The sequence below is a fragment of the Patagioenas fasciata genome, chromosome 13 (assembly GCF_037038585.1).
Source record: "Patagioenas fasciata isolate bPatFas1 chromosome 13, bPatFas1.hap1, whole genome shotgun sequence".
Lineage (NCBI taxonomy): Eukaryota > Metazoa > Chordata > Aves > Columbiformes > Columbidae > Patagioenas > Patagioenas fasciata.
The window spans coordinates 13180615-13205600 of record NC_092532.1 but is presented as its reverse complement, the minus strand read 5'-3'; the positions used below and the strand labels follow the sequence as shown (position 1 = coordinate 13205600).

Below are 24986 nucleotides of genomic sequence, written 5' to 3'. Positions count from 1 at the left end.
TCCTTCATGTTTAGTGGAGCCTATGATTTGCTCTGCAATCACATGCTTTATATTGAAATAATTCTCTCCCCAGAGGATTTGAAAATTAACATTGAACTCAGTTAAGTACCTTATCTAGAAACAAAAGCGTGAAGTTAAAAATCCACTTTATTTTTAATGATTCCTGCCATAGTTTCATGGAGTGGATTCAGGTCACATATGGGAAAATATGTTAGAGCGATTATTTATGAAAAGATATTTCATTCCAAAACGCACCACTCAGTTCACTCTGGAACAGGCTGTATATGAAGAAATGCAGCACATTACTGTTCAGGGATGGTATTTTGTTAATTAATAGAATAGCCCAATTTAAATTTCACAGAATAGAAAGAAAAGGATGTCACCCTGCTCTGGAATGTTTGTCACTCCCAAAGAGCCAAATTTGGAACACTGAGTAGAGTTTCCTTATCTTTTCCTTTCCCTTCCTGTCAAATGGGGCAAGCACCCCTACAGTGCTTAAAATTTTAACTCAAGTGCTGAATGTGATGTTTCAGTTTCGTTCTACCTGACTCCTGGGTGTGCCTGGCTGCTTCAGAGAGGTTCTTAAGGTGCAAAAAGGTGAGTTATGTTTTTCTTTCTTCTCCTTTAAATCAGGAAAAGAGTTAATTTTCATGACTGTATGCAAGAATTGTAGTGTATGTGCTAGAGATGAAAGATCAGCTATTAGAAATTGGATATCTAGAAACCACCAGCCACTGGCTCACGTTGCACTTTGACCTTATCTTTATATGTAACAGGAAAGAGCTGTTCTGAGCCCAGACACGAGGGAACCACCGCAGCTGCCGGAGCAGCTGGGGAGAGAACACGGAACTGCTTGTTATCACATCAGACATGGATATCATATTTGGTAGAAATAAAGAAGAACATCCAGAGCCCATAAAAGCTGAGGTGCAAGGTAAGCGAAAGAAAATCTGTTCTAATATGGGCGGTTACTTTGTTGTTTTCAAATATGTAAACACTGAAAAACTTGTTCACCCAGAACAGCGCTGAAAAGGGAAACTCAGCGAGTGAGAAACGTTAAGAGAATTTTGTTTAAAGGACTGAGCTCAGATAACATTTGTGCCCCTCCTGTGGGATTTTTCTCACTTTATGAGCATTTCTGTGTACTTTTGCAAAAGTCAGTTTGAACAGGATTCGCTGAAGCTGGTGGTGAGGGACAAAGTGTCCGGATTTTATCTGGTGACACTTCGTCCCCCATGGCTCTGCTCAGGCTCTGGGCTTCTCCTCTCTGTAACCCTTCCCTGCCCTCCCCTGTCTGCTCACACCCTTCCTTCCCTCCTGGCCACGGACTCAGCTGCACTAGTATTGCTAAATAGAAGCACGGCAGTAATGCCTGCCACTGTATAGTGAAAAAGAGGGTTCAGAAGTTAACCCAGTATAAACTGTGGAGTATCCTTCAGACAGAGAGTTTGAAGTTTCTTTCTAGGGTTGAACGCCTGATCCATCTATGATTTTTACTGCTTTTTTTACTTTACAGAAGAGTTTGTTTGCTACAACTGCAGAAGTTGTTCGCAAACAAACCATTTATCGTATTCCTTCATTGGTAATAATGACTCAGTATTTACCAATTGTGAAAACTAAAGAGACCTTGACGTCTTTAAATATTTTCCTAGTCCTGAGCTCTGCCAGTATTTTGGCTCCGTGTTACTCCATGTGTAAACTGTCACTACCACCCCCTACATCAGCTGCAATTTAACCCATGCTCTCCTAAACACTGTACAACCATGTGATTGTACGAGACTCTGTTGCTATGATTGTTAATAAACTTCCAAATATTTGGAAATTTTATGTATCACTATTGTGTCCTCACATAGCACAGAAAAGTATCATTATTAATATTTCCACTTCAGGTTAAAGTCTGAAGCAAAAAAAAGACAAAAGGTCCAGATTTTGAAAGCTATGTAAGCACTTTAGGATGCTGATAGTTATTTACAGAGACTTTTAATTCCCACTAAGATGAGTTTTAATCTGAAAACCTCACTAGATGACCCCTTGCTCCATGGTTTTCATACTGGAATGAGAAATTACACAGATTTACACCAGAAGTTTCAGAAGCTGCATCAAGTCCACAGTGCCTTAAAAAGAAGAAAAATTTTTGCCTGTTTATCTCTTTCAGTGAAATTATTTTAGTGTCTTGTAACTTTTGAGCATCATTAATCTGATATAGAGGAATAATCTCTAAACAAAACAATAGGTAGAAGCACAAAAGACTGCACTTACCATGCTGTGTGTCACAGTTGCCCATAGTGCTGGGGAAATAGCAGAGCCTACAGTCTTCTATTGCCAAATAGCAGAAAACTGTAGAAAGGGAAGGCTGGGATTTGGTTGCATCTATTTTAAATATATACTTACTTAAGATTGTAATCCTGTTCTCTCTGAAGGATTCTTTTCTTCTGCTAACTTATGATTTCTTCACTGTCTTCTCACCGACTGTTTTTAGTCACTCAAGTTTTGTGCAATTATCTGTAATAAAGGTTAAACCTTTTTCATCTTATACAAAAAAGTACTATAATGATTGCATCGGAACTTCTTGTGTTAGAAAGGCAAGTAAGGTTTGATTTTCAAGGCTGTTGTAGTGGTAGTAATAATACTACTAATACTACTACTAATAATGCAAGTCCATCCATTGTGTCAGTAATTTTTTATCTTCCTCACGTATTCCAAAACTGTAACCCTAATGAAGTTGTGTGAGTATTGTTGCATCCAAAATCAGCTGGCTGGCCTGACTGATAATGTATTTTTTTGGTAAAACTGACATTTACTCCATATCTTTCATTCACATTGGGATGGTTTTTCCGTATTTCCTTAATGTCATTTCTTTGAAGAAATGGCAAACATCCTGGTCTCCCTTACCTAAGAAGGTCAAAATTGAGGAAATCTTCTCATAGAAAGTGACCAAAGTCCCTTTAGGATTTCAGAAGATCTCACCACAAAACAATTGTTACCTTTCTGCATGGCATCAGCTTTGACAAAATTGGATATTTCCATGGGAGGACATTTCTATCTGTCGTAAAGGAAGTATTAATTAGAAAAGGTGTCAACATATTCAATGTGAGGACACAGACTAAATGATAAGGAGAATTAAGAGTTCTGAATAGCTTTTTTTTTTCAGAGACAGTGTTCAGTGCAGGAACTGTGTGGAAAAGTGGTACGTGATCTTAAATATTCCCTCAGGATGCACACACACAAAGAAGCAAGTGAAGCTTTTAATTTATTATCTGATAAACTTTTGTTCAGCTCTTTAACCCTAATGACATTCTTTAATTGTTGTTTTTCTGTGTGTCAAATGCTAGGTAATGCATTTCTTTCAGGGATTTGATGAGGAATATTTAATATTCAGACCTTAACAGTATTTATATATTTTCCGTATAATATTCCTAGTCATAATTCTTTGTTCAAAACACCAACATTCTGACTAGTGGCACAAAAGCACTCCCAAAACGACACTACATTATGTTGTATACTTTAATTAATGAAATTTTTACTGGAATTCATTTAGCCTGAAATTTAAATTGATGTACTGAAGGCCAGTGAAAGTCATCTAACCTATAAAATACATTTATTTCTGATAAGCTCTAGCTTTTCCTGGAATGAGTAAAAGGGTTTAAATGTATCACTTTAAAATCTAAGTGCAGGAAAGAAAGGTCCAACTTTATTTCACTCCTGATTTTTAGCAAATTACATTCCAGCAATCTCATCATTTTATAGTAATACAGCAATCGTAATTTTATAGTAATATAGTCATATAGCAATATTAATGCAAAATATCACTAGTGCCCCATTTTTGAGCAGGTCATATTGACATTAGCCAGAACTCCAACAGAATTATATGCTGTTACAAATCTTGACATACAGCCATAGTCTGTCTGCCTATATGAAGCCTATGCCCTAAGGAAAATTGTCCTGTACTGTGCCCCTCACCTAAATGAATGGATGCTGATATCTCTTTTCTGTTTGTAGGTCAGTTCCCCGCTTGGCTGCAAGGGACACTTCTCCGAAATGGCCCAGGGATGCACACGATAGGGGACACTAAGTACAACCACTGGTTCGATGGCTTGGCCCTGCTGCATAGCTTTACATTTAAAAATGGTAAGTTGTTGCACATCAGATGAAAAAAAGCTCAGCAACCCCAGTCTTGGTGCCTTGTGTTGCTAATTCTGTTTTGAGTTTGATGAGCGTTAGAATGTTGCAGGTTTCTTCTGCAGAGCAGCATGTGTGGTGAGGTGGTAACTGCTTTGGGGCAAGTCTCACCAGACACCCACCGACCCCTCACCCTCCTCAGCAGCAGGAGTTGTGCTGCGGGGCTGTTCGCAGAGCCAGATCCTGCTGTCCTCTGGAGTGCCCAAGTTCCATTTTCTCTGCGCTGCAGGACAGCTTGCAACAGCTCTGAGCAGGTCACTGCGGGACAGCGCAAGAAAACCTCTATTGTTTCAAACTGGATCAACCAAAATTGCTGTAATACCAGGAGTTTTTCCTGCTGTGGATGAACAACCTAGTTTCAGGGAAGACTAACATTTCCCTTTTGGGATTTGGTTGCAGCTAGAACAGCTGCCAGGGGAGAAATTGGGCCACTGTGTCACTTCCCATCTCAACCCTCACTTATGTACACCTAGATTCTTGCTGCAAAAAGTGTGTGTCTGTAAAAGAACTGGGTTTTACCCCTGCCATCCTCCACTGCTAGTGTTTACTTTTTAGTTTCCACTTCTGTAACCGGTGGCATTTAGTGCAACTGCAGGATCCCCTTGCCTGTCCAGCTCTACATCCTGAACAAAATAACCTATAAAGAAATGAACAGTGTTTTCTTAAATTATCAGTATACTTTACTTACCTGAAGCAAGCAGAGCTCAGTTACTCCAAGCATAGTGATCCATTAAACTGTTTAGGATAGTAGTTGATTCTTTCAAGCAATTTGTTACTCTCTTATAACCAAATTTTGCCAGTACATGAGATTTACCACCACCCACAGACTGATGTATAATTAACCATTTTTACGCAGGTTGCTTTTGTTCACCTGAATAGTTTATCCAAATGGCTCCTTCCTCTCCCCAGTTCCCCAGTGTTGTGCAAATGTGTTGGGAGTCAAGGAAGCTGGACAAATCATTACCAATCTCAGCAGCCACAAAAATGGTCCTGGGCTCCTCAGAGAGCTGCAAAAGCCTTCCAAAACAGGGGGCTGGAGGCTGGTTTCATTGCAAATTTTTCTTAGCTAAAGGACAGTTGCTTGAGAAGCTCTTTCTCTGACTTTACCTACGCTGATGTTCTAAAGCACACAGTACAAAATGTGATCGCAACCTGTTTGGCCTTTGCCAGGTGAAGTTTACTACAGAAGTAAGTATCTCCGAAGTGACACATACAACTGCAATATAGAAGCAAATCGAATCGTGGTGTCTGAGTTTGGGACTATGGCTTATCCAGATCCCTGCAAAAACATCTTTGCCAAGTAAGCAATGCTTTTTCCGATAAGGTCCTTCTGTCTCCTTCTCTCTCCAGCACAGATGTATTTCTGTTTACCCTTGACAGATATTTACAAATAGGAAATTTGTTCTGTAAATTTACAGTTTCCAAGTGCTGACAAGGCCAAGAGATATATCCAGCACCCTATGCTCCACAGGTTATTCTAAGGCAAATATTTTAAGTTCATTTTATCAGCAATATTGGCTGTTTTATTCACTATTGCAAGTAGATTTCGTAGTAATTTTGAAAACAAAACAAAACAAAACAAAACCCCAGACAACAATAAAAACACAACCCACAAACTGTCAATCTCACATGTGAAGTTTGATCTTTGAAATCGTAATTGTGATACGAGGTAACACCGGGAACAAAAATATTCCATCAGGGAGTACATGAATCCATGAATTTTATCAAGGCAAACCCTAAAAACCTGCCAGCTTTTAGGTAGAAACGGTGAGGCCAGATCCTCACCAGGTGTGCACAAGAGAGCGGGTCATGAGCCCATCCTGCTAAACCTGTGCAAGTGTTCTAGGTGACTGGCCGTGGATGCCCGTTTGTGTCTGGAAACCAATTGTGTGCATGTCCTTAACCCTTACCCAGGCCAGGGCATTGAAAGAGTCCATCTCCTCTGCTTTTCCACCCTTTCCACCGAGGTAGGAGCAGCCAGAAAAGGGCCCAGCAGCAGAGAGCCCTGTTCTGTGACTTTGCTGCTGTGCACGGTCCGTGCTGCTGCTGCAGGGGTGAACGCAGCGCAGCTCCTGCTGCTCCAACCAACCCACACGCATTTCCCTCTGTACAGGGCGTTCACCTATTTGTCTCACACCATTCCTGAGTTCACAGACAACTGCCTGATCAACATTATGAAAACTGGGGATGATTTTTATGTTACCAGTGAGACTAACTTCATCAGGAAAATTAATCCGCAGACGCTGGAGACGCTAGAAAAGGTATAAACGACTGTCATCCTGGTTCCTTTTCTGATGATAAATACAGTTTCAGGCTGACTCATAAGGATCCGTTAACACATGCAGGACACAAAACCAGAAAGATACTTTTCTTCTACTATTGCCTTACTTTTGAAATGATGGTAAAGTGAATAGTGAATAAAGCTTTTCAGAACTCCTGAGTTCAAAATTAAGTCCCAGGTAGTTTGGGAAAATCTGAGCTTTAAGCAATTTCACTTGTCCGTAATCTAGCAAGGTTGCAAAAATAATACCACATATCGTGCTTATGACGTGGTTATTTTGGATGATTTCCATTATTATGCATCTGTAGTTATCAAGAGATTTACATGATTAATTCAGTAGGTCAGTTATATGACTACAAGTACCTTATGCAAGATATTACTTAATTATTAAAATGAAATCTTGACATATTGAAATATACAGTGAGTTTTTTCTGGCATGCAGTACAGTTTGAGTAGAATTTCCAAGCTGTAAATCAAATAGAAACCTTTTGCTCCGGCAGACTGCTAGGCTCATAGCCCTGTTAAATAAACTGCTTTTGGGATGAAATGGGCATTTGCAGAATAACTTCTTTAGCTGATCCTCCTGTTGTGTTACACTGCTGCGAGAAAGAGGTGGATGTAATTCAGATTCTGTAACTTGTTTTAGACTTGAAATAGGAAATAATTTGAGTACCTACATAAGTCATTTGGCTTAATTTAAACAAATTTCAAGGCCTTTTGAAAATGGGATACCAATAAAAGGCTGCCAGTCCTAAAAAGCTGGTGGATATGTGGTGTTAGCTGAGATCAATTCTAATTCTCTTACATATCTGTAAAATCTCCTATTGCATCATTTACCAGGTTGACTACAGCAAATACTTGGCCATAAATCTGGCAACTTCTCACCCGCACTATGACAGTGCTGGAAATATTCTCAACATGGGTACTTCCATAGTTGAGAAAGGGAGGACAAAATACGTTCTATTTAAGATTCCTCCCTCTGTGCCAGGTAAGATACGCCTTTTATCAGTATTTCCTAGAAACTTGTTAGCAATTTCTTTTCTTCCGAGGTTAAGGGGTAGTGACGCAGCTCTGCTACAAACCAATGTCATTAACTTTCTTACTTTTAACTCATTGTGAACTTTACTGCTTAGCCTGTCTGGGTATGTGCTATTACAAAGGTTTATCTCAAATACTGTGTAAACAGGCTATTTCAGTATGAAGAACCTTGCTTTTAGAAGAATTCTGCTTTGAATATTACTAGAGTGAACTAACTCTCTTAGAAGAATTTCCATTCCCTGTATTGTGATATGTAGAGGGAGGATGAACAGAAACAATTTTGTCTATAAGTCAGTATATATAATTTGAAATTGTAAATTTTAATTTTCTTCAAAAGTGAAAATGTTCTTAAAATGCTGATACAGTATCTATAGGGAAGCATAATACCAAATAATGCCTAATATGGAGTTAGTTGCTCTCTAACCTGTCTACACCAGGCCTTGGTGAAGTACTATCCTTTGTTCACAGAGCAAAGTTGAGAGGGCTCTGTCTAAATGGATCTGCCATTGTGATATTACTGTGTTGCTTCACTCAGATGCAAACTTCTATGTTAATTCTGCAGGAGGAAACAAACCAGTTTCTTAACAGGGAAATGCAAATAAACCTGAGAGGAACCTGTTCTTTCCTACTTCATAATGGGAGAAATCCAAGCACAAGATTGGATTGGAATTCATTGTAAATATAACTTTATTTTTTATCATTTATGCTCAGAAAAAGAAAAGAAGACATCTTGTTTTAAACATCTGGAAGTGTTATGCTCCATACCTTCTCGCTCTTTGCTCCACCCAAGCTACTACCATAGCTTTGGAATGACAGAAAATTACATTATCTTCGTAGAGCAGCCGTTCAAACTCGATATTGTCAAAATGGCAACTGCTTATTTCCGAGGTGTGAACTGGGCTTCCTGCCTTTCCTTTCACAAGGATGATAAGGTATTTTTCCTAATGCTGAGTAATGGAGTCAGCCAGGCCACTGACCTCTTCCATACTGTTCTGTTTTTCATCTGGCTCAGTCATTTCAGAAACCCCTCATTCTTTTTCTACCCTTGACTTTCATGTTGCATGGGTTTTTTTAGAAGCTGTATTTTTTTGAATACTCTATCTCCCATCTCCATAAATTTCACAAATAGATACCTGAAGTGCTTGAGAAAGAGGATAGTTTGGCGTTATTAGAAATATTGCGGGCTAGCAGAGAAATTTGAAATGGCAGTACCATCCCAAACACATAGAGTTGCTCCTGGTCCAAACAAAATAGTGTATATTGTGGATGAGATCTGCTCCACACCCATTGCATCAGATAGGAGAGCCAGACCAGTGGAAAAGCCTCCATCCAACACAAGGAGAGTCTTTCACTGTGCTAACTGGGGATAAAACCCATTTTCTGAGGACTGACCTTCCACGCGCTCTGGCCGTCAGTAAGCGGGGCATGCAGGGGCAGAGGGTACCAGCACAGAGCACTGCAGAGACCCTGCACTAAAGAACATTCATTTAACTTAGAAATAAAGCAGGTGACTTTCAAGCTTTTACCAGAAGACTTCAGTCCTCAGCTTAACCCAAATAGTAATTTGCAACAGTGAAATGAGTTTAAAGCACTTTAACACTCATTTTGCTCCTGCGTTTTTTGGTCTTCAGGTTGGAGCTTCTTGTCTCCTAGGAGCAAATCCTTAATATGCTTCAGTAGAAACAGACAATACATTAGAATGTTGATGGCTACCATCAGAAAACAGGTTCCTAAATTAACCATTTGCTGATCATTAATGGTTTTAAATAATGTTTTCTATCTTTCAGACTTGGTTTCACTTTGTAGACAAGAAGACTAGAAAGGAAGTATCCACCAAGTTTTATGCTGATGCTTTGGTGCTTTTTCACCATATAAATGCTTATGAAGAGGATGGCCACATTGTTTTTGATATTATTGCCTATAAAGACAATAGCTTATATGATGTGTTCTACTTAAGAAACCTGGTTGAAGACTTTGAAGAGAAAAACAAGCTTACATCCCGACCAACCTGCAAACGATTTGTTGTTCCTCTGCAGTATGACAAGGTAGAAAGAAAATGGCATTTCAATCCGTTCTTTGACCAGTAATTATAATACAACATTCTGAATGATGGGGGGCTTATTAGTTGCTAGCCCTTATGTGCAAATTTCTGATTCTTTAAAAATAACATTTACAGCAAGCATGCAGGAGTTTTGTTTTGTGTATGTATTGTGAGCAATGGCACTGAGCAGCTGGACACAGTTACATGATCTAGGTGCTGATATCATCAGTATGGAGAACAGGGCTACTGAGCACACGTAGTTTCCTTACCAGTGGGATTGTTTGGAAAATGCTTTCAAATACAAGCAGATATATCAACTTGGCTGTTGACTGGAAGGGCATGCATGAGGTTTTGCACAATTCTTCTCTTCCACTTTACTGGAAGCCTATATCTAATATGTGCACACTCCCAAGTGTTGCAATGGTTTTATTAAAATCAGAAGATTTCATTTAAGTGGGAGATTTACCATGAAGATGAAAGATTTTATCTTTCAGTTTAATTTAAAAAATCATTTTGCATCATTGTTTGCAGAGAAGATTTTATACTGCCCAGCGACTTGGGCAAGTTTCTGCCTGATGCATTTGGAATGGATAATACCTTTTCTTTCTACATCCCAGAACCTCGCTGCTTTGTTCGCATCTCAGAAACAGTTATGCAGCAATGACAAAGGACGTGTTGGATCTCACCAGCTGTCCAAACTACCCTATACTCTTAAGAATTCACTAATAGTATATTAAAAACAATAGTGCATTACATCTATTTTTGCACTTGATTTATAGCATGTGCAAAAAAACCCCTAACCTTTGTGACTTTTAGTGAGAATTTGTTGCCTAATTCCCTGAAACCCATCTTCATTAATTACATTCACAAGCTATGTAATCCATTTATTGTGCTTCTGGAACATAGCCATGTCTATCCAAACCTTTCTAAAGGCTCAGCATGATTCAAATGATTATGATATATTAAAATCCTTTGAGTATAACAAGATTTCTGATGAAAAGGTCAGAATCTAATGTTACAAGAGAAACGCTATAAGAAGGAACTTCTTGAAGCTGAATTGTTTAATCCCAAAATCGTTTGTATTAATATCAAACCTGATGAGAGACCTAAATTAGAAGCATACTCTTAGTGCCATGTTACTTTTTCAGCATGTTTCTCTTTCAGGATGCCGAAGTAGGTTCTAATTTAGTCAGACTTCCATCTACCGCAACTGCTGTGAAAGAGAAAGATGGCAGCATCTACTGCCAACCTGAAATACTGTGTGAAGGTGAGACGTGTCCATCATGCACATCTCAGATATCTTCTCTTACACATACATAGGAGCATTCTAATAATGCCTAATAGCTGTTCATACATGTAAGATCTTTATGAAGAGAAACAAAACTTTTTATTAATTTGTTACTGTAGATAGTGACTAAATATTTGTCTTCTTTACTTCCCTCCCCTGGATCCATACATGACCCTGAACCTCTTAGATATTTATTTATCAAGAGTGAAATCCTTTCAATGTCTCCAGTTACATCAGTTTTATATTAATATAGGGTCCCAAGTCTGATCTTACAACTATTAATATGGCTTGCAAATCTACCCGTTACAAGATTAATTTTAGTTAAATAGGTCTGTTATAAATAGAGCTTCAGTTATTGCTGTATTTTATAAAGATTGCCTTTGAAAGTGGATTTTAAAAGATTTTGGGGGCTGTAATAGCAGGAATATGTAAAGAGCATACATTTACCTAAAGTGAAAGTAATTTATTAGAATGGTAGCCTCCAGTTATCTCTCAGATGTTCACATCTCATGTATTTATAAAACAACAACAACAGCAAACCCCCAAACCCTCATAAGTTCCAGTATAATGAATACCTAAAAATGAAAAATTGTCATTTTTGGACTAAGAATGCTCGCTTAATTATGTTAATGTCCATCTTCAGCTTTTTAGAAATTCTGACATACCAAACCTATGCAACACCTGTTATACTGTCAAGGTTTATTACAGAGCAACACTTCCTGAAGACTGGCAAATGTAAATGCAAATTTTAGCTATTTTTCTCCTCTTGTTTCTAAGTCTTGAACTTTATTTTCCCAGGGATAGAACTGCCTCGCATCAACTACGACTATAATGGCAAAAAATATAAGCACGTTTTTGCAACGGGAGTCCAGTGGAGTCCAGTTCCTACAAAGGTATAATTAATATTTACAGAGTCAGCAACTGTATTTATAGAACATAAATCAAATCTAAGCAGTTATAAGTAGACAGGCCACGTTTTTCTAGGTTGGCCCAAAATACAGCCTAATCTGCATTCATACATGGACATTCAAAGTGTGTGGTTCTGAGGACCGACACTGATCTCTTTTTTTTTTCAACATCAAGTTAAAGCTTCTAAATGAAGACACTGCACTTAGGTAATACGTTCATAAACATCAGCACTCCAAAGTGGGGAGAGAAAAGTTGGACATATATTGTTTGCTTCCTGGTATGATTAAAACAGCCTCACTGGGCCAAACTATGGAAACGATATATCTTCATTTTACAAGTTGAAAATCTGAAGCATTATTGTCAGCTGTTAAAAACACGTAGTTCCATAAGCAGCAGAACAAATGCTTTCTTACAGATGTGACTTGAGATTTGATTCTTGAGTTTTTGATGGTCTACGTGCTTCTGTCAAAACCTTTCCCATGGCTGGGTCATTCACAAAGAAAAATGAAATGCCTGAATTCTTATAATAACAACTCTTAATGTGTCAAGAGCTACATAGGAGAGAGTGGGAAAAAGAAGTTCTAGATAGACATAGATCTGTAATATTTTTCCCCCTTAGGAAACCTAAGTAAAAAAATAAGTTATTGCAACAGTATCCAGTACATTAAAACATTAAACCAATATCTAATTTTTCAGAAAGCTTTATCTTTTGCTAGCTGATTTTGTATTAGAGGGTGGCAAATGCTTTGTTTGTGTATATATGATGCCAACTTTTCAGGACATGGCCTAGAGTACAAACAGATTAAGATGAAAAGCATTAATAGTGGAAGGTAAGAGTATTGTACAGAGAAACTCACTCTTGAGAATTCTTGTTCTTTTCTACAAGGCAGCGCAAACTGAGTTCACTCTTGGTTCTTTTATGTAATTGCCACAACTGGTTACAAAATAAAGCTGGATTTCTGCATGATGCAAGAAATTTTATTGCAGCACATCTGACAGTAGCTCAAACAAATCAGCAGGTTTGTGATTTCCAGTGTAGATAATCCCTGCTTGATTTAAGCATAATAAAAAATGCTATTAGAAGATTTTCACATCAGTTGCTCTTTAATGAATGCAGGTACAACAACAACCACATATAATCCTTAGGTTAAGTCCGTCAGTGAAATTGCTGTCGTCTTGCTTAGAAAGGAGGATTCTTCTGAATTCTTGTTCCAGTAATCCGAATACTTTAATTTTTTTGTGTAAACATATTTTTTAATTAAAAAAAAAAAAGTGGAAAAAAATATAAGTGCATCTGTATGCGTAGGGAAAAGGCCTTAAGAGAAATGAACTGAAAATGCCACACATCCTCATGGTAACCGGTTGGGTCAGGCACTTGACCCATTCATGAATGAAAATCTGGACTCTGTTCCTTCAGTTAATACCAGTATCTGCATGGAATTCTTGCCCCATTGGTTTAATCTTTACATATCACCATTAATAGCCTTTGTTCTGGCATATATACCCTACTTAACAATAGAAGGCCTTGAGAAATATTGAGGTCACAATAAAAGAAAAATAATTCACAGGATTAGAAAACAGAAGGTTTAAATCCCGTTTCCTGCTTTACTACAGAACTGCAGCAATTTGGCACAAGTAGCTTAAATGTTGTGGGCCTTGGTCTCTTCCTCTATATAGTGAGTGCTTTATTTACAGTGGGGGTTCTCTCATGATCTCTAAGTATTTGTAAAATACAAAAAGCCCATAAATGAAAGACACATTTGTAATCTAATGAAATTAAATTAAAAGAACATTGTGTGATGATGCAGCCATGAAATGTTTAACACTTTCCAAGTGTATCCTTCTTGTGATGACACATGCCTTGTTGCTCCTTGACTCGTAGCATTGCTCTCTGTGCCAGTAGGCTGTTTATGTTGTACCTTCGGAACAAATCACTGTCTGGGTCACTGACATTTCTCTTTTCTGTTCACAACAATTTAGATTGTAAAATTTAATACCCAGACAAAGGAAATGCTCCACTGGGGAGAAGACCACTGCTGGCCATCTGAGCCTGTGTTCGTTCCCAGCCCTGATGCAAAAGAAGAGGATGATGGTAAAATAATGGCAACATTCTGAAAGCTGGGGTTGCATGAGTTTTGCATTAAATCTTACAAGTTTCATAGTTCTTAGTCGTGACAAGGAAGTTAGGTTGATGTTTCCACTGTGAGATTAAAATTAGCACCAGCCATTTTACTCCTGCAGACAAAAAGCCCAAAGCAACAATAAACAAAAATCAGCTTGTGTTATGTCCCCAGGTAGTGAGAAACAATAAAACCCACAGTTAGGACTTTCCAAGCTGCTGGGAGCTGGATTTATCAATAGTTGGAGCAGGTGAAGCTGTGGGAACTCAGTGTCGTTACCGATGGGAACCTGAAGTGGCACTGCGAGTATCCTTGTCATCTCAATCCAGTTCTGTTCTCAGGTGACTCCGTGCAAAGGTAAAGGCAAGTAGCTGAAAGGATGAGTCCCAAGACTGCCTGGCACACCATTCAGTGTTGGTTTGCTTTTCTCATTCCCTGTGAACTGCAGGCAGACCAGAAAAAAGCACAGAAGAGAAGCGTTTGTTAGTTCTTTAGCACTCTCAGTCAGACTTCTTGATCTAGTAAGCGCTTTCAGTTCGTGCCCTAAAATTCTTAGGAAACAGGAATTGTTTCCTGTCAGTGTTGTCTTTTCAGCTTGGTGTAACTAGTATGTGCTTCTAATTCTTCATTTGTGTGTCCCAGGTGTTGTTCTGACCTGTGTTGTGATGTCTGATCCAAAGCAAGCACCCTTCCTACTCATCTTGGATGCTAAAACATTCAAAGAAATGGGCCGAGCAAGAGTAGATATAGATATGCACCTGGACTTGCACGGAATCTTTATACCAGAGAAAGGTTTGAAGACTGAGATGGAGTAATATGATATTTATCCTATTGCACAGACTGAGACAACCTTCTACTGAATGTGGGTTAATATCATTCAGGAACAACCTTATGACAAGAAATGACTAAAAATAATATCTTCGATAGCTATATATAATCTCTTATAAGAGATATCAATAACTTTTATTACAAATAATTATATGTGTAACTGGTATATAACTATTCCAACAGAAGAATGATCAGTATTAAGTGCTAATGATGTATATAACTTGTGGGGCAGGGAATAGGAGACAAAGGTAACAAGGAATGTTTTATTTGAGTAGAAGATAGCTTTCTGAGCAAATAAGGTATTGTATTTATAGGGTGACTTATGGCATGAGTCACATGTATCTGCAGCTCACAAAACTTTCATGGAAGAATGCAGCTCACTATAGAAGTTGTCTCCGGCCAGAAAACCTCACGTTAAACTACCTGCTATGATACTAATAATTCATGGCAATGCATTCCCTTGGTGCTGATTTCTTAAATTCCACTGTAACCAAAGTATTACATTGAGGTGCTACACCTTTTGACTTTAGAACCCCAAAAAAACCCGCTTTGCTAATAATTTCAAGATGTATTTTCTCCCTTATATGTTCACAAAAACAAGTGACTTTTCAATAGAATATATGACTTTATGTAGCATTCAATTATACTTTAGTGCTATTCAATCTTAACCACTTTGTAGTTAAATCAGGTTTTTTTGAGGAGGATATCTGACATGACATTTCGTGTAATTAGATGAGTACATTGTGTAAAAGATACACAGATGTGTAGGATTTATTAATATTGCTAATAGTCCCTGTTAGTAACAGAGCAGAATATTCCTAGCAGAACTCAGATACACATGTGCAACAAATTGTTTAGGTGAAAGAGCGAAAGACCTAATTTGATTTCATCTGAACTACACGGCAGCTGAAACTACAAGCCGTTGTTGCCATAGTTAAGCAGTTGCTGTATTTTCTGCTTAGGAGCATCCATGTTCTGACATGGGTTTATCATTGCCTGTAACAGATGCTTACTAATAAAAGTACATAACTCTCACTCATACTCACAATTCAACACAGAATTCAAATGCCAAGGATACTCTGAGTGTTTTTTTGTTATAGGAATGTTATTTTCTAATGCCCCGAGTATTTCTGTTTTCTGATTTGGGGCATTGATTTTTCTTTAAATGAGAGCTTTTTTTCTTTGAATTGTATTTTCCAATTGTAGATACCTTCACTGTTAGAGGCATATTTACTGATGGAGAAAACTAGGTATACATCCAACTACTTCAGGTGTTCATCTGGTCCGTATGTATCACCACACTGCTCAGGTACCTCTCACTTTTTATATACGCACTCTCACAGTGTCTGCTGCTCAACGTGTTTCACAGGAATGAAATCATTGTCATTTACTGTCTCCCCATCACGTGAGAACTGGGGCTTTGCTGGCTTGTTCACGATTACGTAAGATGTTTACAGAGCAGGAATTGAACCAGCATCATCCACAGTTCTTGTTTGCTCTGTAACAGCTATACCTCCCTTTCCCTGCTAGAGTCTTTGCAGTTTGTAAGTATAAAGAATATATAGGCTATTTTCAATGTAACAAAAGTCACCATGGTCAGATCTAGAGTTAAAATATACAGTTATGGGCATTCATATGGTTGTATTTTCCATAAAACGGAAATAAATGTTTTCAAAGCATATTACCACTACTGTTTAAGAGAACTGTATCTCCTAAAGAATAAATTGAATTCAGTTTTTGTGTGTAATATGGAACGAGTACTGGAATGGAAGACTGACTTCTGATGTTGGCAAAGGACACCAGCTGTGGGGTTGTTTCTTTTAATCTGAACAGGTTTGGATTTAACAAGTCTCCACAAATATTTCTGGAATTCTAAGGTGTTAATGAATCAGAAGTTTAAAAATTATTATACATCTCCTTCTAAGAGTTTGTCTCCAGAATTTCTTTTGTACAACTCATTGTGTTCTGGTTTTGGATTATCATGGATTTGAATACAGGAGTTACTTGACTTCCGAGGAGCTAATTCTTACTGGCAGAAATGACATGATAGGGGAATATTCATCATAAAAACAATCTGCAGTCAGAGTAACAAAATGTGTTATTTATGTTCATGTAGAAATACTGCAAAAATAAATTACAACAACTTGTCTTGGGTACGATTTTTTTAAATGTGTGCTGTATTCACTTGGCCACTATTACACAGCATTTGATTAGCATCAAGTTTGCAGTCAACCTGAAGAGAAAAACAGAGATGTATATCTGGATTTGCCAATCCCAGTAGATTTGCCAATCTCCTGTGGCAGAGACGACATGGATAAAACCATATGGCTAATCACAAATTTGTTCAGGAATATTTTTAGTAGTTGCAATAGTAATCTGATGAAACATCTCCCCTGAGTATGCAATACTCCGTATCATTTCTGGGCTGACAATAGCAAGGGGGAATGCATGTAGACTTTGCCAAGTGGCTGCAAGGCTTGTGGGTTTTTTTGTTGTGGTAATGTGGCACGTGGCCGTGAGCCTGTCATTTGGTTTGCTTCCCTGACACCTCACCAGGAATGAAATCTTGAGGGACACAAAGGTTTGATTCTTCTTTTGCAAGTCATAAATTGGCCCAGTAAAACTAGTGGAGTTATTGCAATGGCATACAAAAAGAAACTAGATTCAAATAAAACCAGTAAGGATAGATAGCTCCATTAAAGGACAAAAACATAGTTGAGCAAGAGAATCAGGCCATGGATATGTGTACATGTAATTACTTCCAAGATGTTACAAGCCGCCCTCTAGTTGGTAGAGTGGTTTGGTTTGGTTGTGTTTTGTTTTTTAATCAATGGGTTTCGTTAAATGGAACAAATGACAAAGCATAATAATTAATTTCTTCTCTGGAAGTGGGTATTATCTGTTACACCTTGTCCCATTGCCCCACATATGCAGCAGGAGGAAGCAGAAACACTGTTTACCGAGACGAGTTAAAAACCAGAAATACAGCTGTGTTTTCCTACATAACAATCTATGCAGGAGGCACAGAAACAAAAGAGTTTTTTTCTTTTTAAGTAACCAGGCCACTCAATGACAGCTTTCGCAATAATTTAAACCACTGTTCCCTTGGGAATGCAATTACCAAAGTATTAATAACAAGCAAAACACATCTTTCACCACCAGTGCAAGATGCAGAGTGTGCTCTGCGTTCATTACCTTCAAAGAGCACTGGGGACGTGTCCTCTGGATCCCTTCTGATCTTCCTCATTCTGCACTTGACATCCTCAATAATTATGCCCAAGCCAGAAGTGGCCACCTAATATTTATTAATGGGTATGTTACAAGAAGCGATGCAAACTTACCGGTGTTTCACGCACATTAGTGTGTTTTTAGCCCTTCCATTATACCAGGGTGTGAAATATCCTCTGCTTCTAACACTCTTCTCCGAAGCTGCCCACCAAACCCAGAGCAGGGTCGTCTGTCACCCCTCTCCAGTCACTTGAAGAAGGGTTGAAGTGGAAACACTGGTCTAAACTGGGCTGTTCACACCCTGCAGGAGAGGGACCCAGTGCTGGAGTCAGCGTGTGCAGATGTCCAGGCTGAGATCTCCAGCTCGAGAACAAAGCAGCTTTGTGTTCAGCTGGGAAAGGACAGGGCTGCCTCCCTGAAGTCATTCATTGCTCGTTCCGATGGGGACATTTCCAGATACTCTAATTCTTTTTTCTTAGTGGTAAAATGCTTTGGAGACACCATCAAACTGCATTAGGATGAATTATAACATTTTAAGTTGTCCACTTTTCCAAGACAGGTATTTTTGACATCACTGAATTAAACACCAATATTAAAAGCACATGACCCACCGCAGCTTTACGAGATCTGGCCCTCTGAGAACGTTATTCTCCCAGTGAAGGAACAGAAAGCGTGATGGCCAGTGTGGGGTTTCACAGACCCCAAATCACACAGGTTTTGGCTGTGGGAGCCGGGGCCGCGCTGAGGTCCCAGGTTTGTCCCTCCTGGCAGCGCTGACTGAGCAGTCACTGAAGCACATCACAGTTTTTGAAACACTTGCGCTCGGTGCAAATAGTTTCACTACTTAAATCCTCCGTGCTGTTAGAGAAAACAGCAGCAGATGGAATCAAGTCATCTCTTAATGTGCAATTAAACACGTTAAATATATGGCCTAAAACCTTGTGAAGAGTCTTGAAGAAAATGTTTTTGCCTGAAAAGGGCCTATTTCCAGCTGGCAGCTGTGGAAAGCAGTGCTATCGAAATGAGTCTCACTGTATTTCATTCTCATCCTCTTGCTTTTTCTCATGCCTGTTAGCTCATGTAAGGGAAAAAATAAATAACTACGAGTCTGGGTTTAGTCACCTTTAAAGCTAAGAGGGGGAAAATTTTTTAAAAAGGTAATTTCTGAGTTCAGGGTCCGCAGCCACAACGGGAACCCGCCCGGCCCGGCCCAGCCCAGCCCCGGCGGGCGCCCCGCAGCAGGGCCGGGCCGGGCGGGGTGAGTCAGGGCCGCGGTGCCCGGGGCAGTCGGGCCGGGGCCGCCCCCGCTCCCGCCCCGCAGGGGGGGCCGGACCGGTCGGCGGGCGGGGCGGCGCAGGGAGATGATGTCAGCGGCGGGCGGGCAGCCATGGTGTGAGTGAGGGCACTGATTGAGGCGGCCGGCCCGGCGCGGCTCCGCTCGGCTCCTCTCGGCTCGGCGGGGCCCGGCCCGGCAGCATGTCGGGGCCCAGCGCCGTGTCCGACCCCCAGCACCCGGCGCGGCTGCTGCGGGCGCTCAGCTCGTTCCGCGAGGAGAGCCGCTTCTGCGACGCGCACCTGGTGCTGGAGGGGGAGGAGATCCCGGTGCAGAAGAACATCCTGGCGGCCGCCAGCCCCTACATCAGGTACGCGGGGAGGCCGCCGGGGCCGGGCCCACAGCTCCCGGGGAGGCCGCGCTCTGGGGGAGCGTTGCGGTTACATAAGGAGCGGGCTCGGTTTCTTTTAAGGACGGAAGAGTCGGGGGGGCGGCGGAGCGCAGGCCCTGCCGGGGGTGCCCGCCCGACCCCGGGGTTCGCCTGAGCGCCCCGGGGAAAGCGGCGGCTCGGCCGGTTCCCTCCGGCCGTGCGGGCCCCAGCCCCTCCGGCCGCGTCCTCTGCATTAAGCCGCTGCTTTCTGCAGGTTCGGAAGGCTGGTTAGCCCACTGGAGAAAGAAAAACAAAATGCCCTGAACAACTAAATTGCTGCCGAGTGCCCGGCTTGTAAACGTGCGACCCAGAAACAATGAACTTGGGGAATGTGTGCTCGGCGGGGCCTCTGCAGGGTTTGTCCCCTCGGCTCGTCCGGCCAGCGCCGCAGGGGCAGCTCTTAATGACTTCTGGCAAGACGGCTCTCCGGGTGGTGGTTATGGATTCTGAAGTATATCAGCTTTTAAGTGAAAAAAATAAAAAAAAAGAAAATCGGTTTGTCTCCCCATCTCTTGCTCCTGTGCAGTATCTAAGAACATAACTCAGAAATTGCCAGAGGTATCAGAGCCTGGCGGCGCCAGGAGAGCTGCTCCGGGCAGGGGTGTCAGCAGCGTGTGCTGTCAAAACTCTGCGGTTTGACAGCGAGCGCTGGGAGGACGAGCTGTGCTGGTGCAGTCCTGGTTTCCGGGGTTCATCTGGGCTGTGTTTGCAGGGAAACCCATTTCATGAAGGGTCCTGCCGCTGACAGCGGCTCGAACTTCTCCATTGCACTCGGTGGTGAGTCTGGTGACATCAAGCAAAAAAGAATATACCCGCTATAGGATTTTTACAGTATGTGCCTACGTGTCAGAGAGGGTAAACGAAACGTACAAGTCATTAATTCTGAAGAGCTTTTGATTTTTGGAGTCCTGTCATTTGTAGGTAATAGACATTAATTTTGTCTTGATCTGTAAAGCAGGAGCAGACCCTTCAGTGTCATTTAAACACAGGATTATCCTAAGTCCACAGCAGACTTTTTGTAATGCTTGGACATTGCTTGCAGTTGTAGCTTTCTGTGAAGTTGTCCTGAAATCAGCATATTTGCTCTAGGTAGGGGTGGGAGTCTGTACACGACTCTCCAAACAAATGCAACCTGCTTCAGTGTTGTGTTACCATCTGCACTTAGGCAGCAGGGTGTTTTGGGTGACCGTTGTAGTGCAGCTTTGGCATTCTCAAGTACAAAAATGAAATAAATAGGATATGAAGTTAGTGATTAACTTTTAAGTATGTGTTGATGGTGGATAGACTTACAGAAACTGCCCTCTGCGTGGGTTGAGCTAGCAGGGCTGAGACATAAAATATACAGAGAAGGAAGGTCATCAAGAACTTGCAATAAAAGACACTGTGGGGCCTGTGTATAATAATAATAATAATACTTTTTTCTGGTGCTTGTCTTGAGAAGCAGTTTTAAAACACAGTGGTGAAAGGTGAATCAAAGATGTGAAATTGAAATGAACCATTGATCCAAAACTCTTCAAAGCGCCTGAATGCTTTTCAGGTTGTTTGTCATCTTATTTTATGTGACCTTATGACATACGTGAAATTAAGGTTCAGAAGGGTTGCTCCAAGTGTAAAAAGGTCATATTGTTGGAAAAACTGCTGTTCTATTGTAACAGCAAGATGAATTTGCAGGAAATGTGCTGTTTTTACTGTGAAAAAGATTGCTTAATTATAAGAAATTGTAAATTGTTCTATGGAGAAGTACCTTTTCACGGAATTTTGTCTTTAAGTATTGCATTTTGTTCATGTGTGAAAAATGTACCGGGGAAACATAAGTGTGTGTGAGGACTAAGAGCACCAGACAGAGCTACATTGGCAATAAAACTTGTAGTTTTTAGAATTGTGGTTTTTTTAAATTCAAAATTTTCTGGTTCAGATCACATGAAGGAACTCATTAACTATGTGTGAAAGTAGGTTACATGGATTAATATATAAATACGATCAAGGTGGTTATGTTTTTTTAAGCTTATTCATCTTTTCTCCTCAGACTTGCAAGACGTAAAGAACCAAAAATACACATACCTGGTTCTTGTATGGCACATTAGGAAAACATTTGTATTACCCACCTTTGCAAAGCCTAGTTTTTACTTGCTGCTTATCTTTCTTTTTATCAGTCCAGGATCTCTCTCTTAGTCCAACTGGTCTTCACATTGGGTAGAATTGCTCAGGTAGGTTGCCACTGTTGGAGCGTTAAGTTTCCAGCCAGAAGTAATGTTTCAGTGTCTCTTTTTGGAGATAAAATTAATCTACAGCTTGTACCTAGTCTGTGCAAGTCCCACTTATTGAGTGTTGGTTTTCAAATAAAATGATTGGTTTAGTTTCTGTATGAAGAGTTATTGCAGAAGACTCAAGAATTTTATGTCCTTGTATTTTAAGGGCAGGTGATTCCAAAGTGCACTCTGGTACCAGAGGCTGTTACAGTCTCCAAATGCCAGTTGAGTTGGGTCATTCTTATTTGAAAAATTTCAGTATAAAGCTCAGAAAAATCCTTTAACTGATTTCAGGAGTACAACTTGGAAGAAGAATGAGAGGATATGTGAAACTTGTGCTCGGCGGCGGAGCAGTGGAAGTGTGAGCTGGCGTGGCATTTTCTGTACCCGCCTGTGTCATTATGTGTTGTGGCTTTGGGCAGGTTGGTGGGTGAGTTCGGGAGCTGTGTAGGGTTTGCATTAATGCTCAGTGTAGGGTGTGAGTAGGAAAATAAGCAGGCACGGACTTTGAGGGGGTGGTTGGGTGTGAGCAGAGCCTGCATGTGCTGAAGGATTTGTGCAGCCACAGAGAGGAGCGTTACCTGTTTTTGAGTTTTGCATGGAAGCTGTTTGGCTGCCTGGTGATGAGTAGGACGCTTGTAAATTATAGTGATGTGGCTTCCCTCTAGTTATTTGGCACCTGAATTATCCATGCAGCTCAAAAATGGCAGCTTCAACGGGGAGAAGCCTGAAGATGTGAAGAGGATGCAGAAACATGCAGAAGTTTTACCAATGTTGCTGGTCCCATCGGCTTCTCTTGTCCATTGGTTAGCTTCTGCAAGTACACAGAAAAAAAAATGCCTGTTTCATGAACAATTTTTAAGTCTCAGGGACCAGTGAGACTTTTAATTTTTGTGGTACTTTGATTCTTGAGGTCTTGCCTCAGTTGCTTAATGCCAAGTTGCTTGTAGCTCTCTGAGGGCAGAGAGGTCTGGGGTGATTGTGTGAATTCCTACAGACTTGCTGTGTATGTACAGGTTTATCTAATCTCTCCGTGTACCCCTGGAGCAAATCCTGTCATTTACAGAACACAGAAGTCTTCCTGGATATCTTGGAGATCTTGTGGTATGTTCCTGAGCCTGAGAAAAGGAGGATTCCTCAGGAAGAGATTCCCTAAGACAGAGCATGGTTTGGATCAAAGCAGTGTTGCTGTGCATCCCAGAGAACTTAAATTCAAGCCAGCTTAGCTCTTTTCTCTTCTGTAACACATCAGCCAGGAGCCTGCGCTTTTTTTTTAGCACTTTTTGTTCTGGCAGTTGCCATAATGTAGATACAGTTCTATTGCCCTGATTAAATTTATGTAGTTTGTGAACCTAGGATAAATTATATTGCTTTTACCAGAATAAACCATGATTGCGCTGGTAAGTTTGGCCTAAGTTGAAGCATATATCCGCAAACCTTATATAGGATAGACTTGTTCCAAGTATTCCTGGTATCCTCAGCAGCAGCAGCAGATGTTCTCATCCGAACAGATCCATCTCTGTCTGGCGTGAGTTGTTCCTGGCCGGCTGAAACTTGCAGCTGCTCTTATTTTGCTACCTCACTGTCTGCTTGCCTGTATCACAGGAGCATGTGGGAACTGCCTTCACAAACAGGATATTTAAGCTCAAATTTTTAGATGAACTTAATGTCGTTAGGCAGGGATTGTGCTGCTGTATTAGAAATTAAATTAAGGCATTTTTGTTATCTCAGCAATTTTTGCCCTTGGTTTTTATGCATCTGTGTGAACAGGTTACAGATGACTGTATGTATTCTATACTGTTCCCCAAGGCTTTTCTAACTTTGTAATGGACCAGTAACCGTATTTTCTTCTTCTTCCACATGAGCATAATATAGTTAAATAGAAATAAAAATGTAAAATTAAGTTAATGTTATTTTCCATTTACTTGTAAACAGCTGAGCTGCTTGTAAGTTATTTTTGCTCAGGAATAACCTGACAGCATTTGCATCTTCTCACTTGTGCTGTTCATCCTTCTGCCATCCCTGAAACACTGCAGACCTTGTAGGACCTTTGCGCAGGCAGAAAAACCGCAGCCTCTCTGCCAGTGCCCAAAGAGATGTCTCTGTGAAGATGTGCTGGGATATGTCCCTGGTCACCGAACTCCTGTCCTTTGGTCCATGTAGAGGCACTTGGTGTGTTCTGGGTTGTCATGAAGCCCGTCAGAAGGAGATCTACTGAGATGTCGGCCTGTGTGCATGTCGGTGAGCATCCCCAGGGGCTGGCGCGAGCATTGGATGGGATGTCTGGTTGGTATTTGGTTGTCAGGACCCCGTGCTCCTGAATTCTAGTTTAGCTGAGCCGTACTGTGCTCCTGCCAGGCCCTGTGCCCTCTTCCCTGGGTGTGCAGGGCAGCGTTGTGGCCGCTGCTCTGTCAAGGAGGGATCTAAAGCCGTCTCGTCTTCAGGGTTTTTTATGAGAAGTTGGTTTCTGGCAGCCTCCTGGGAACTTTACAGGCTGCCCTGGCAGTAGGAAGACAGGAACAAATCAGGGCAGAATTTGCTTCCAGACTTTTAAAGCTCTTTTTTTTTAAATGAGTCATATTTGGGTTTTGATGTTTCTTTTTTGTTTTTGTTTTTAAAGAAACTAAAGTATCATCTGTGTTGTTTTAGTGATAACTGAGTTGTAAAGTCTCTCTAACTTTGAGAAGCAATAAATCAAAATACTTGCCTTGTCCAGAAACTCTCTACCTGTCATAACTCAGGAAAAGTGCCTAAATGTGTGTTATGTTTAGATAAGTAATTGAGGGGCAACAGAGATAAAGGTATGTTAAAAGCTTATGGTTTAAAAAGGGTTTTAAAAATCACCGTACCAGGCTTGAATGGAGAGCTGTTAATTATATTCCTGCCCCAACAAGCCCCAAAGATGGCCCGAAGGGAGGAAGCAATGAGGCTCTTACCCAGCTCCAAATAGTAGGAAACTACAGTTGCGCTGCTCCTACATGTCAGGCTGAGGGAGAACCCGAAATCAGAGCATCCTGTTGACGCAGGAGAGCTTTACATGAAATTTCTTGGCCTTTCTTTGTATCTGAAGACGCGCGGTTGATGTGGTGTCTGGCGCAAGAGCCGAGCTGGGGTGGGAGGTG

At 40.7% G+C, this 24986-nt stretch overlaps 2 protein-coding genes and 1 long non-coding RNA gene across 4 annotated transcripts in view; 2 read left to right on the top strand and 1 right to left on the bottom strand.

The window, feature by feature from the left end:
• The first annotated feature begins 472 nt into the window (after positions 1-472).
• On the top strand, positions 473-16853 carry BCO1 (beta-carotene oxygenase 1). Its single transcript, XM_071814183.1, has 12 exons — positions 473-597; positions 777-934; positions 4000-4128; positions 5350-5479; positions 6293-6440; positions 7301-7448; positions 8210-8430; positions 9286-9543; positions 10704-10806; positions 11626-11720; positions 13717-13828; positions 14499-16853. Exons 2-12 carry the CDS (start codon positions 871-873, stop codon positions 14669-14671), a joined length of 1581 nt encoding a protein of 526 aa, XP_071670284.1. The 5' UTR covers positions 473-597; positions 777-870; the 3' UTR covers positions 14672-16853.
• Positions 12693-19108, bottom strand: LOC139829028 (uncharacterized). Its single transcript, XR_011741206.1, has 2 exons — positions 18026-19108; positions 12693-14298 (listed from the first exon to the last, which is right to left on the bottom strand). It is a non-coding gene; the product is annotated as an uncharacterized lncRNA (long non-coding RNA).
• Positions 19109-19287: 179 nt separating this feature from the next.
• The window catches only part of GAN (gigaxonin), a 39834-nt gene continuing 34135 nt past the window's right edge, over positions 19288-24986 (top strand). Inside the window, exon 1 of one of the 2 annotated variants that reach the window (XM_065848475.2) lies at positions 19288-19555. In XM_065848475.2, the coding sequence (XP_065704547.1) occupies positions 19389-19555 (167 nt within the window). In that variant the 5' untranslated portion in view covers positions 19288-19388. Of the gene's footprint in view, positions 19556-23953; positions 24106-24986 lie in introns of those variants that run through there. The other variant, XM_071814180.1, reaches the window with a different exon arrangement.

Bases quoted from the DNA above. Each gene is read 5' to 3' on its own strand.
- BCO1 (XM_071814183.1), top strand. From the start codon at position 871: ATGGATATCATATTTGGTAGAAATAAAGAAGAACATCCAGAGCCCATA. The intron at 5,480-6,292 runs GTAAGCAATGCT...CCCTCTGTACAG, and splicing joins TGCAAAAACATCTTTGCCAA to GGCGTTCACCTATTTGTCTC. The intron at 13,829-14,498 runs GTAAAATAATGG...TGTGTGTCCCAG, and splicing joins TGCAAAAGAAGAGGATGATG to GTGTTGTTCTGACCTGTGTT.